This window comes from Nycticebus coucang, chromosome 2 (assembly GCF_027406575.1).
Source record: "Nycticebus coucang isolate mNycCou1 chromosome 2, mNycCou1.pri, whole genome shotgun sequence".
NCBI lineage: Eukaryota > Metazoa > Chordata > Mammalia > Primates > Lorisidae > Nycticebus > Nycticebus coucang.
The window spans coordinates 17052204-17066520 of record NC_069781.1 but is presented as its reverse complement, the minus strand read 5'-3'; the positions used below and the strand labels follow the sequence as shown (position 1 = coordinate 17066520).

At 41.1% G+C, this 14317-nt stretch overlaps 1 protein-coding gene across 1 annotated transcript in view; it reads right to left on the bottom strand.

Moving 5' to 3' along the window:
- MEGF9 (multiple EGF like domains 9) overlaps positions 1–9282 on the bottom strand; it is a 134412-nt gene extending 125130 nt beyond the window's left edge. The window contains exon 1 of the mRNA XM_053570796.1: positions 8565–9282. Coding sequence (XP_053426771.1) covers positions 8565–9138 — 574 coding nt within the window. The 5' untranslated portion in view covers positions 9139–9282. The remainder of the gene's footprint in view (positions 1–8564) is intronic.
- Positions 9283–14317: the final 5035 nt, after the last annotated feature.

The window sequence follows — 14317 nt, the reverse complement described above, 5'->3', positions numbered from 1 at the left end:
CAAGCTTATCACAACTTTGTATTCATTTTTAAATTTTATTCATTTCTTTTTATGACTAAGATTAAAATTGGATATATTCATTAAAAATCTGAAAAAATTCAGAAAAACACAAAGGTCAATTAAAATTACCCATAATCCCATTTATTAAATGTAATCAATTAACATTTGGCACATTTCTTTCCTCCTACATATATTGCTACTTAATATAATGTAACCATTTTAATGGTTACTTTTTTATCATAGAATTTTAGAGTAGAAGAATTCCTGTTTCAAAAATCTTTATTGAAAGAACAAATCCAGTACATAAAATAAATAAGAGCAGGGCTGATTAAAGTGTGGGTGGTGATGTGTGAGTGAAAGGAGAGGGCTGGGGGTAAAGGGTCCACTTGGCCTCTCTCCTGGCCCTACTGGTTCCCAAACACATCTGAAGAACTCTAGCCCCCGAAGAACACAACTTAAAAACCACAAATCTATTCTAATTCATTTAACAGATGAAATTACTTCTTTTGGGCAGATCATAGAACTAGTAAAAGAATTTAGGGTCCTATATCTTTCAGACAACTGCTGAGCTTTTCCAACTTGACGACTCTTTCTACAAAAGTCATCAGATGATCACTTGTCCATTGCTGTTCTTCCTTTAAGAAAAATTAAAGGGGGTGGTGCCTGTGGCTCAAGGAGTAGGGCGGCGACAGTCCCATATGCTGGAGGAGGTGGCGGGTTCAAACCCAGCCCCGGCCAAAAAAGAAAAAGAAAAGGGATAAAGTTATATAATAAAAAATGAATAATAAATATAATGTACTATATCTTAAAGAGTGCCACTTGCCCTAAGTAAGTTCTTAGACTATCCCTCATTTGAATGAAGGATAAAAGTTCATTTCTAAATTAAGGGGAAAGGCCATAATTACATTTTTTTCCTTAAGAATACACTACATGTCTAGTGTAGCTACAACCACTCCTTTTCACTTGTTGAATCACTAAAATATTTAGTAAGACTCTATTTGGGCTGGACAGTAGGGATATAACTGTGAACAAAACAAACAGAAGTCTCTGCCCTTGTGGAATTTGTAAACTGATAGGCTTGGGCAGAATACTCACACTTTCCAAATCTCAGTATTTGCCATTTATTTGGTAAGAATAATAATAGCTAACTACTGCTCTGTTTAAGAATTAAATGACATATGTATATAAAACAAATCCTGGTAGATAATTAGAAATATAGTAACAAGTGCTCAGTTAACATTGGTTGCCTTCCCGGCCAAAGCGTTAAATTTCACATTAAAAATAAGGTGTGAGAATACTAAGCACCATTGCTTCTAAAACACTGATTTGAGGCAATACACCTGAAATAGCAGGATAAAATTTTAAATGATTCAAAAGATTCCCATATTAAAAAAGCAAATAATATTTCAATATGAAGAAATAAAATTTACATCAGCTACCCCAGTCAAGTTTTGTAGTTCCCCTTGTTATCTCCATCACCATTTAATTTAAATGACTACTGGCTTCTTTCCATAGCATTTGGCCCTGTAGAGTGCCTAGTAAAGAAAATACAAAGTAAGCACTCCTCTTCTCCAAATAGCATTTTTTCATTGTTTAAATATGGGCAGCGGAAGCAGGCACAGACTTACAACACTGAGCAAAATAAAAGACAACCGTTTGAAATATAAACTATCAAATGTGAAACCCACTAAAAACCTAGATGACAGAAGTAAAGCCATTCGTCATTCATATAATACACAGAAATCAACAAAATATGGATGTCTAAATCTTAGAGATTCACTGTACTCTTATTAATTACTAGAAGCACTCTGTCCACTATTAACTTTAATTAGATTTCTACAGGGGAAATTCTGTCATTCAAAAGATCACATGTAGCCTAGAAAGATACATGTACACAACTATTACGTACCCATAGTAATTTTTAAAATTTTTAAATTTTTCAAAAAAAAAGTTGTTTCTCAACCAAATTAGGCCTTTTATTATATATTGGTATGCATCCCCTGTCCACCCAGCAATAAAAACAGCTCATTATTATTCATAAATAGAAAAACAAATTTGCTACTTATTCAAAGCATCTAAATAAATTCCATTATTAAGGTTTTTTTTATCATTCTGCAGAAGAAGGGGGGAGGGTACTGGACAATAAAGAAGACCTAAGAACAAAAGAAAATCTTTCCTCCACTTTTTTTTCAAAAAGAGAGAGTACTATGTTGAATAATGTGGTCAGATTAGGCTTTCTTGTCTTGTTCCTGATAGTAAACACTGGAATTGTTATTGAGTATAATGGTATCTGAGGGCTTGTTTACGTGATCTTATGTTGGGGTTCATACTTTTGAATGTATACCTTTTGAATTTTTAATCATGACAATTGTTTAATTTTGTCAAATGCTTTTAATAAATCTTTTGAGGTGATTAAAAAAAAGAGAGAGAGAGAGAATACAATGTTCCAAATATCGTGTAAGTGACATTTTCTTATTAAGAGGGCTTACTAATCTAAATTAAATAGACTAAAAACAAATCAATAGGAAAAAAGTCAAAGTCAAAGAGAAAGACAGGTTTTGTTCAAAGTGTTCGACCCTGTGCACCCTGATACCAGGACATCTTCAAGGGCTTTTTGTTCATCTAGAAAGACTTCTTGGGAGAATTAGGCTTTGAGGAGGCACTGAAGGAGGACAAAGTGGTAAATTGTTAAATAGAGAGGGTAATTTGGTTCCTTAAAGATCGTGGAAAGAATGGATAGGGCTAATAATAAAAGAACATTTAGAAGATTTTAAATTGAAAAAAAAAAAAGCAAGGAGAATAGAAGAATGATTTTTTTTTTGATTTTTTGTTTAATGAAGAAAAAATAATAAGGAAAAAATTCTTGTCACAATAATAATTATCTGCAGAACGGTGGCATTAACTAGAGGTATTATTTTGACACAAATTTTCACAGATACCTAAAAGGATAATTATTTTGAGTAAACCGTTACTATGATCAAAAAATATGTACCTAGACATTATCTTTTTCATTACAGTTTTTTAAAAATCCCTCTTTGAAGTTTCCAGTACAATTAGGGTGGTCATTTTTAGTGAAAAACAGATAAATCAAAATGCATACTTGAAAAAAGGCTAAGCGATCACAGAAGAGTTGCCTGGAATATAATGTTGACATTAGTAATAAAGATTTTTATATCAGGTTAAAGAAAACAAACAAAAATCAAGATCAAGGTACAAAAGATAGATTAAAGCTATTTATAACTAAAAATATCATCTAACACTGTCTTTCAGCTAAACAAGGTCTTACATTTCTATTTTCTTCTGATCTATTAAGTGCCCTAGAGCTGAAATCTCTCTACCCATAATTTACCCATCAGTAAAAACGGCACTGTGATACTTTTCTTTCATTCTTTTTATAAGGGTGCCAAGACGTCTGGAAGTTAATATATATATGTTTAGAAATGCTGAGATGAAAAGTGCTGCACACTTTAATTTTATGGGTCTTTTGAAAAAATCAAGATAAAAAGACCTAGTCAGATTATTTCAGTGTGTAAATTTTTAGCTAGCCAGAAGGCTTCCTGCGGATGTAATTCAGAAGATTTGAAACTAATGTTCTGCAGTTTGTGCTGCTTCAGAAACTAATCAGACTAAGGAATTTCTACAGAAAGCTAGGCACTTAAGGCCAGGAATAAAATATAGTAAATTTAGAAGTCTCTGGACCTGGCCCTAAAAAGAACACAAACAAATGTCTCTATCACAGACCAGCTCAGAGCCTAATCAGAGGACAAATAGAGTTATAATTTCGTATCACCACTGTAAAGCATCGCAAAACAGAAAATTTAAGGAGGTAAATGAACACCACACAGTAGAGCAAAGGGAGTAAATGCCAAAGAACAGCAGAAATTTTCTCAGGTTAATATCCAAGGACCAATATTTCTAGAGAAATGGTTTCCTAATTTTCTCTCCTAGGCAACTAATTTCTTAAATACCAATAACACAGATTTTTGCAGCCAAACAAACTAGTTTTGAATATAGGTTCCACTATAGCTGGGCTACTCTAAGACTTAGTTCTCTTATCTATAAAATGAGGATAATAATAGTACCTAACCTCTCAGAGCATAAATTATATATCTAAGGCACTTAAAATAGTGCCAGGAGCATAGTAAGTGTGTTTGTAATTACTGTTACAATGGTCCACAATCCCTCAAAACAGTGTTACATACTATAAGTCTCCAAACCAAAAATTTTTCTGTAACTAATTTGGTGCCAAATAACTGCTCTATCTTGAATGCATTTGTTAACGAAATCTGACCTGAGTAAATACAAGGCTACTTACAGTCTTTATTTATCCCATTCATTGTGAATACACATACATTTTGCTGAAGGTATCTTAAATGTGTTTGACTATAGGATGCTGTCTCAATTCACTGTGATGTATTTATTAATTTCCTAAAATCTTAATAATTCTAAATTTTGAAACATATTCACACCTACAAGTTTTGGATAAAAGACTATGGATCTACATTACCTTTGAAGCTTGAGAAGTTTCTACTTACTTAAAATAAATGGCATCTTCTTAAATAACCACAAGATCATAACCCTAATAGTCTTAGTAGTAAAGCATATTAAGAAGAAGAAAACATGTCCCGGTACAATTAGGAGGGCCCTGTATTTCCAGGATGTTCAAATATAATCCATTTGTAATATTTTATTTACATGTCACAATAGTCAAGAGTTTTCAAATTCTAAATTCTAGAGCTTGTTTAAATAGAGTCTATTCTTATCACTTAGATCACAAATAAATACTTAAGGTTCTTTAGGGGGCATGAATGTGCTTTGAATCATGCATACCAAATCATCACAAAAACCTCAGGGCTGAAAGAAGACTTTTAAGAATTAATGTAAACTATTATCCCTTCTCTTCCAAACTGTTTTATCATTCATAAATTTATTCTCCCTTATTAGGTAGGAATAACCTGCCCTAACTTTTCCTTAGACTCTGTCTATAAGAACACCCTGCAGGTAAATGTGAATAAACTGGGTGGAGTATACTGGCAGACTAGAGATCTAAAAGGATGCTTTGAATCTAACACAACCAATCTTATAAATTTAGTACATGTCTCAGATTATACTTTAGAAAATAACAAGAATTTCTAAATCCAGAATGACAGAAGACTCATCTAGAACATATTAATAAATAAATAAAGACTTAGCTATCCTAATGGACTCAATGAGTCAACTACATGATATGGCTGCCAAAAAAAGCTACTGTGATTAGGGACTAACCACATCAACAGCAGAATCCCATCCAGAAAGAACAAGGCAACCACCTTCTCAGCTATGATCTAGTTCGAACGCATCTGGAGTGTTACATTCAGCTCTGATTCCGCGTTTTGGGAGAGACAGAGAAAGAATGAAAAAGACCAGAAGAGGGGTGACCAGGATAGCGAGGGAATTTGAAACCATGTCTCATAAAGACCAGTTGAAGAAGTTATTTAGCCTAGACTCAGCAGAGGCAGGATCACTGTCCCCAAATCCCTAAGAACTATCATGGCACAGAGGTAGTAGACTTATTCTGCATGACCCCAAAAGGCAGAATCAGATTAGTCAGTTAACCACAGGGAGAAATATTTCAGCTAAGCCTATGCAAATATTTCTTCAAATGTAGGGCCACATCAGGAGGAAGTGACTTCTTAGGTCTTATCTAACCCTAAAGATCTATAATTTTAAAAATAAAACATTTGTCTTTACTTTCTCCTGTCTCAGCATCTCCCTTCAGTCTGTTTAAAATTCAGCCAACCAATCAGCTGTTTTGCCAGGTTTGGGGAGGAAAGTGCCTACCTGCTGGGTAATTAGTTTCAGTTTGCAGATCAGTGTCCCTGTAAACAAAAGAGGACCCTAACTGAGGAACAGACAAGAGCTCTCAGCTAGATCTCTATGGAAGAAATTCTTATTAATTTAATAAGCAGCTGTAAGACCTATCCAATCAAATAATATATTATCAATGGCACCCAGTCCTTACAGGAACATTGAAATAAAAAACCTGTATAACCATCTTCCCAAATGCCAGGGAATCCAATTTTGCAAGCCAAACTAGTTCTCTCAAATTCAATTAGAAGTTTTTCTTCTGCCACAGAGACATGTTTACTGTTCAAAGTAGGTTGGAACCCAGGTTCACATAAAAAGTCCATACTTGGGCTCGGCGCCTGTGGCTCAGTGGTTAGGGTGCTAGCCACATACACCAAGGCAGGCCCAGGCCAGCTGACAACACAGCACTCTACCAAGGGCAACATAGTGAGACTCTGTCTCAAAAAAAAAAAGAAATTGATCTGGATTCTAAGAACTTCAAAGCATTAGAGAATATGAATGTATCATAGCCTTAGTAAGAACACTGTGCTTTTTAAAGTAAAGCCCAGAAGCAATCCAGGTGTCTATAAATAAGGGATTGGTTAAATAAATTATAGTACATTCTTACAATGGAAAATGCAACTGTTAAAAAGTGAATACCACAGGGCGGCACCTGTGGCTCAAGGAGTAGGGTGCCGGTCCCATATGCCGGAGGTGGTGGGTTCAAACATAGCCCCGGCAAAAAACACACACACAAAAAAAGTGAATACCACAAATTCACAAAATAGTATGTATAGAATTATTCCATTTTAATTTTTGAAAATATATTTAAAATACCCTGACTGCACATTCATATACGTCCAGCAAAATGTTTGATAAAAAGATCCGACAAACTGCTAACAGCAGTAACCTCCAGGGACTGAATGGAAGGAGAAGGCAGTCAAGGAGTGACTTTCACTTTTTCCCTTCTAGACCTCTGATTCTTTGTATTTCTTTTTTTGCCAGTAAAATAATAAAAGTAAAATAAATACAGACTCATTTATCAGATACTAAACAAAGTAAGTGATCTTGTTACTTGAGTGCTACTGTGTGCTTAAAATTCCTCAAATCTAATTCGTCCTTTTTCTATTATATGTTACTAAAACAAGTAAAAATGACAAGTTTCTACTAGTTTTCTCAAATGCTTTCTATACACACACACACACACACACACACGTCCGGGCCTACTTATAAGCATAGTTAACACACCTGGTGCTTATTCTGCACCAAGACCCCTTATAAGCACTATACATCTATAAATGTATTAATTTATTTAATCTACATACCAATCCTATGAGGTAAGTACTCTTACTAACTTTATTTCACAGTGGAAGAAACTGAGGCCAGAGGGGTTAGGTGAGTTGCCTAAGTTCACACACCTAATAAGCGGCAGAGCTAGGATTCAAACTCCACAGTCCATACTCTCAACCACTATGCCTCTTGCCTGTCAGTTATGTCCATCTCTCTAAACCAAGGCCAAAAAGGGTTACAAGTAAAACCTAGCTAGTTAATACACTCCTTCAAAGTTGGAAGAGATGCGAACTTGGCTTTTTACCAGTGAATAATTGGCATTACCTCGTGATTGCTAAGCTCCAATACAATTCTAGATTGTATTAAAGCTCATAAATAACCATGTGAGAAAACAGTCTACAAACTCTAGGTCCAAAGTCCATACCTGATTACATAGTAAATCACTAAGCCTAAGATTTAGGTCAGAGATCCAGCTAGGCAAATGGTTTGGACCAATCTCCACCCCAACTCAAAACAAAACAGCTCAGAAACTCTTGCCTAATATCTTGACATGGTAGGTTTTGTTTAGTTCCAGGCCCATCCTAGACTTAAAAGGAGAAAGAATAGCAACCGTCTCTAACTTTGCTTGAAGACTTCAACCAGTAGGAAGAAATTGATACCAGCATCAGCAAAATTGAACATCCTAGCTTAAGGAGACAAAAATGGGCACCCTTGCTTAAACTGTGTATTTGACCAAACATACTGACCTTGTAATTGAGGAAGAAAAAAAAATGGTGCAAGGAAGGGATTTAACCTAATTTATAAATGTGCTCAACCTAGATACACACCTGTCCCAAATGACCTACTGAATCCAGTTATTTGCGGGGAAAACATGGATTACAATGCTTTTTTTAATTTTTATTTTTTGGTCTCAAATGGTTGGTACTACTCTTTGCAAGTAACATCCTCTCAATATCTCTTCCACCTGTCACACATATCTGATATTTACATAAACAAGGAGAAATGAACAATGAAATTGGAGCTTTGAGAGGAATCCCTCATACTCAGCTTTTGACCCATCGGTTGAAGGAGGTACTATGCTGACTTTGAGACTTCCCCCAAATAACCCAAGCAAAGTGGCTGGGTGAGAGAAACCAACCCAGAAGTTTGCACCCATTCTGGGTCTCTGACAAAGGCCAGAAAGCCCTGTTTGGGAGGAGATGCGGTACCTTCCACACAGCATCCACCCTCCCGAGGGAGCCCAGTCCCGGGGGACAAAAGACTTTCCAGATCAGGAACTGTGGGGCTAGCTGGAGCTTGGACCTCCCCTGGGGAACCGAAATCTGGGGAGCCTCTGGGCAAAAAATGATAAATTACAGCCACGAGACCAACCCTGGATGCCAGGGGCTGGGGTAAGGATGGGCAGCCGCTGGGGAGTGTCCTGCCAGTGAGGAAGCTGTGGGACTCACCTGGGGGAGGCGGAGAGGGAGCCTCGGTGGCAGGTGGGGTGGGCAGGACGCTGCTGCCCCTGGGGAGAACCGGGGTCGGGGTCCGAGGAGTAGTGGGCACCGGATCGGTGGTGGCTACAGGGGTGGTCGGCGCCGGGACAGTGGTCGTCGACAGGGTGGTCGGCGCCAGAGAGGTGGCCGAAGGGCGCTCCGCTGCGGGAAAGGTGTTCTGCGAGGGGCCGAGCGGCGCCTGAAGGGTGGTGGAAGCAGGTCCGGCGGACGCCCGAAGAGGGGTAGTCTCCGGAGACTGGGCTGAAGAGGTCGCAGCCAGGGGTCGGCGGACGGTAGTGCGCGGGGGTCCGGTCCTCCGGGCCTGGGCCGTGGGAACTGTCGCCTTAGGGAAAGTATAGTTGGGCTCGCCCCGCAGCCCGGGGCCCGGCGACGCGTCCACCTGCCCCATCGCCCCGCCACCACCGGTGACATTCTCCGCCGAGGAGGCTGAAGCAGCGGCGGCGGCCGCGGCGGCGCAGCACAACAGGGCGAGGCCGCCCAGGCTCGGCAGGCTCCTCATGGCGCGCTCGGCTTCGCCATTCATTCATTCAGCCAGTCGGTTGGTCAGTCATCTTCTCCTCCCTGCAACCCGACCGAGGAAGCCGCCGCAGCCGCAGCCGCCACCGGGATCACCATCGCCGCCTCCCTCTGACAGGCGGCCGGCCCCGCGGGCGGGCCCCAACGCGGAGGGTGAGACCGGACCAAGCGCGGACAGCCCGCCCTCCTCGAGTGGCAGCCGCGCCTGACCAATGGGAGCCCACGCCAGCGCACGTGATCTACCCGCTTCCCGGCCTCTTTGTAGCCCCGCAGACCAATCAGAGGACGTCCAGGGAAGGGGGCGGTACGTAAGGCGGGAGAAGGGTGGCGCGAGCCCAGCTCTAGCCTGCCGGGTTCGCGATGGCTCCGGCTTTGTCTACCTAAGGAGAGGGGTACGGGCCTCGGGCAGCGGGCGCCGCGGAGCAGACAAAGGGCGCGCCCCGCACGGGCAACGCTGGGCCAAGTCATCTGCTCCACCGGGCTGTGAGCGCAACCCAGGGCTAGAAACCCGCTCTCGGGAGCGTCCCGCCCTCCTGAACAATGGGGGCGCTGGCGCCGCACCCGGGCTCGGGCGGGGACTGGGCTGGAGCCCCGCGAGGGGCCAGGGCATCAGCAGCGAGGATGTAGAGCTCAGCATTCCCTCTACTGCTGGAGAGAGCCTGGCCTCTGCCCTGCGAGGTCTCTGCTTTCATTCCTATTTCAGAGATGGGGAAACTGAGGCCCTTGTCGGGGGCCTCCCCCAACCAAGACCTAAGCCCTCACCAAGCACCTGCTGTGGCCCAGGTGTCGTGCCAGGCTGGACGATAGGGTCTGGACACACCTAAGGAGCCAAAGATGCAAACATCCTGCGTGGGGGAGACAGATTCACATGAGCACTTCACCCTAATCCCCGGGAAGAATAGGATTCGACGGGGTTGAACCTCAACTTCTTTCTGAGTGGTTGTGTGGCCCATCGCAGATTTTTCACCACTAAAATGGAAATGGTACGATACCCCCACTCCCTCACGGAGCTATTGTGAGAATTAAGTAATGTACGTAAAGGGCTTAACCCAGCGGCTGGCCCGCTGTTGGTAAACCCTCATTAGTGCTAACTACTCTCAGTGTACTGTGTCAGGACAAGCCTGGGATTAGAAAGCAGCCCCAAGCCACAGCCTTACTGTGTCCCTAGAGTCCCCGCTTGTTGCAGGGATTGGGGTGGGGTTGATAGAGCTTGACCCTGGATGACACTAAACTCTGGATGAAGCTGGAATTCGGACGCAGAGCCTCGCACCATCCGCCCAGGCTTGAGTTAGGTCAGGCGCTGCTGCCTCGGCTCAGCGGCTTCCAGGGGCAGCCAGGCAGGGCGGGCTTGTCATCTGATGGGGCTTAATCCCAGCCTCACCGCTAACCCAGTTCTGGCCTCTGCTACGTGATGTTTGCCTTTGTGCATGTTTCCCATCAGTCACTGGCCTCCAACCAGACCGGCAGGATGAGATTTGTGTGTGAACTTGTGAATGTTAATGAGAGCATGCATTTATTTACCTGTATGAGTAGTGGGTGGGGGGAGGCTGTGTGTGTTCTTGTGCATGAAAGCATAACCATTTTTGTAAGTCTGTGTGTATGAATATTAAATGCATGGGTATGAGTTTGTGGGTATGAGAATTAGTATCTGTTTTCATATGTGTCTTCATCTGTATGTGTGTACTGTGTGTGTGTCTTATATGTATTTTCTGTGTTTTTGCATCTGTGGTTATCTATGGTTGTTTCCTGACAGCTCTATGTATGTAAGAGGGGAGGAGGGTATGTATGGGAAAGGGGGTGAGTGTTCTGGTTTCAGGACCATATTTAGCACTCATATTTAGCAAGTTCTAACCAATGTTCTATTTTTACTGCTCTTTGGGAAGGGGATGGACAGGTCATGCCCTTTTCCTATATTCTTTTGCTGATTTCTCTTGGCCCAGCAAACCCCAACCAAAATGTCACATTATCTAAGAGACGTTCCTGGATTTCTGAGTGGGAATTAATCTCTCCCTCCATTTCCCCACTGCCTTTTGTTTATTCATTGATTATAGCCCTACTCTATCAATTTACCTCTCCCCTGCCTCTTCCTAAAAGGATTAAGGATGGCTTTCAGAAATATATACAACAGGATAAATTAAACTGCCCACGTAGCTTTATTACTTCTCATAGGCAGGTATCAGTTTTAATACTAGAATTTGTGATTGATGTGCCTGTCTCTTCCATCAGTTGTTCTTTCTGTTCTTAGTACTTAGCAGGGGCAATACATATGAGCACAGATTCATGCTGGCTAAGTTGAATTCAATTGAAAAGAGATCCCGCAGTGCCCATGGGAAGAGCTTGTGTCTTTAGAGCCAGCCATGTCTGAGTCAAGACTGCCAACCGTGTGAACTTAGGGGAAAATGTTCACATCTCCAAGCCTCAGTTTTCTCATCTATAAAATGAGACCTTTCTCAATTAGCGGAGCCGAAAATTGAAGAGAATGTTGGGTTTTTTTGTTTGTGTTTTTTTAAGCAGTTCTGGCCAGGGCTGGGTTTGAACCCACCACCTCTGGCATGTGGGGCTGGCGCCCTACTCCTTGAGCCACAGGCTCCACCCTGAAGAGAATGTTTTTACAGAGCGTGGCACACAGGCAATGTTGTCTCTGTAGATTCATGTTTAAGTTCTGTCCTTGCTAACTGTGAGCCTTATTGGCTAAAGGACCAAAGCAGAAACCCCATCAGGTAACTTCCCCCTCAGGTAACGTGGCCTGACAGTTGCCCTACCAGATATCCCCAAATGATATCTGAAAAATGCTGAGTTGGCCCTGAGCTATGCTGTATCAGAGAATCTCTGGCAATAGAGGAGAAAAGCTGATGCAGCTTCTTCACCAGGAGAATCACAGCAAAGGACTAGAAGACCTTGCTGAAGCGATCCCTGCCTCTGGCAAGGATCACCCATGTGGGGGCTTCTGAGATGGGATAATTAACCTGTAATATGTATAGAAAATGTTGAATTGTTTTCAAAGATAATTTAAGTGTGTTAATGTTGATTCATTCACAATTTCATTCTTAAATTTGTTTCTCTGCCTTAAAAGATGACTTTTTTATTTCTTAGGAGTAAAATTTTACTTTGTGTCTAAAAGCTGGAAACACCTTAAGTATCTGACATCAATGGAAAGTATTATTATATCTGTTGTATCGAATTATATAAAGTCATTGTAAAGGTGGTTATGAAGACAGTATAGCAAATATTGTTAGTAGATTATTGAGTTTTTACTATGATATTATACTAAAAGCTACACATGAATTATTTTGTTTAATTCTAAGAGCCATAAGAAGTAGGAAGTATTGTGTCTTAGTCTATTTGGGCTGTTATAATAAAATACTATAGATTGGATGGCTTATAAACAACAGAAATTTATTTCTCACAGTTCTGGTGGCTGGGAAGTCCAAGATCAAGGGACAAGCTTGATCCAAGATTCAATGTCTGGTGAGGGGCCTCTTCCTGATTCATAGATTACTGATTTTTCATTGTATCTTCACATGGTGAGAGAGGCAAGGGTGCTCCCTGGGGTCTCTTTTGTAAGGACATTAATTCCCTCATGACCTAATCACTTCCCAAAGGCTCCGCCTCTGGATGCCATCACATTGGGATTAGGATTTCAACATATCAATTTAAGGGGAACACGAACATACAGTCTATAGCATATTATTATCTGCATTTTACAGATAAGGAAACTAGGGCACAGAGAGGTTGAGCAACTTGCCTTTGGTCCCTTACTAAGTAATAGAGCCAGAAATCACACCAAGGCTGGTTGGCTCCATCTGGCACCCTGAACTGTAAGGGAAAATGCTTCTAATTAATGTTAAGAAGAATAAAATAAAAATTATAGCTGTGACACTCTGTGTAACAGAATGTTGACAGGCACTTTTCCCATTGCCCGAGAACTGTAGCTAAGGCCCTGGGCTCTAAAGAAAGCTGTCAACCTGCACAAGACACCTGGAGCCACCGGGCTTCAGGAAGGACCACAGAATAGAAGGGTCAGAGATGGCCTTACTGGAGCCATTAAGCAGCCTGGCTTTTCTCCTAGGCAAAGAAGACACTATAAAGGGCCTGCTCTGATTCTTCTTTGTATACTACTCAGCACCTAGCATGGTGTCAAATCCACTGAAGTGGTTCAAGAAGTATCTGTGGGGCTAAATGGAGTCTCAGGGTAGACGCTGTTCCAGGAGTCTTGTATTCAGAACACACTTGTTCCTCAAAGGCTGGCCTATTACCTGCACTTGAAAGAAAAAGAAACTGAGCCTCAAGATGGTGATTTTCAACCAGTGTGCCATGAACATTTTTAAAGACCGTTAATTAAATTATTTTCGGAAGATGTTCAAAACGCAGTAAGTATATTCTTTTTTTTACTCTTTTTTTTTTTTTTTTGATGAACATTATTTAAGTGTGCCATGGAGGTTTAACTATAGTTTCAAGTGTGCCATGAGATTATAAAGGTCGAAAAACACTGCTCTAAGAGGTTAAGGGACCTGCCCAAGATCTGCCTGACTCCACAGTCCAGGTTCTTCTCTATACTCCACAGCCTGTTAGGTGGCCACTGTGTGCTGTACATTGTGTGAAGTCGTCGACCACATCCTGAAAGAAAGGACACACATGCACCAAACTGAACCCACCAGTTAGAGCAGCCTTTATGAAAAGTTTTGGGCATAGGAAAATCAAAGAAGGCCTAGTAAGATGATAGATGTGGCTCAGCAAAATAACTTCATTGCCCAAATTCCAATAAAACAGAGACCTTTCGCCTTTCTGGTTTCATTGAAACAGCAATGCTGACATGGACTATTTCTAATCCTGCAGGAGCCTGGCCTCCTATCAGATGTGGCTAAATGCAAGGTTTGGCATCTTCTGCACACAACTGTAGGATCATTGGGGCCACTATTAACAAAGTCTGCCCAGCAAAGACTTTACTCACAGAAAGGGAGATACGAATGACTGAAATGCATGAAGTACTCCATGTGCAACGTAGATAATCAAAGAATTGCAAGTTGAGACATGAGACAATGAGTTGCCTTTTTTTAAACTTATTGATTTAGCAAAAAAATTTAAAAAACTAGTAATATCTGTGTTATTGTCTCAATGTTGAGAAATATGTAAAGTGATACAGCTGTTTATACTCTTTGATCCATTATTTCCACTTATAAGAATCT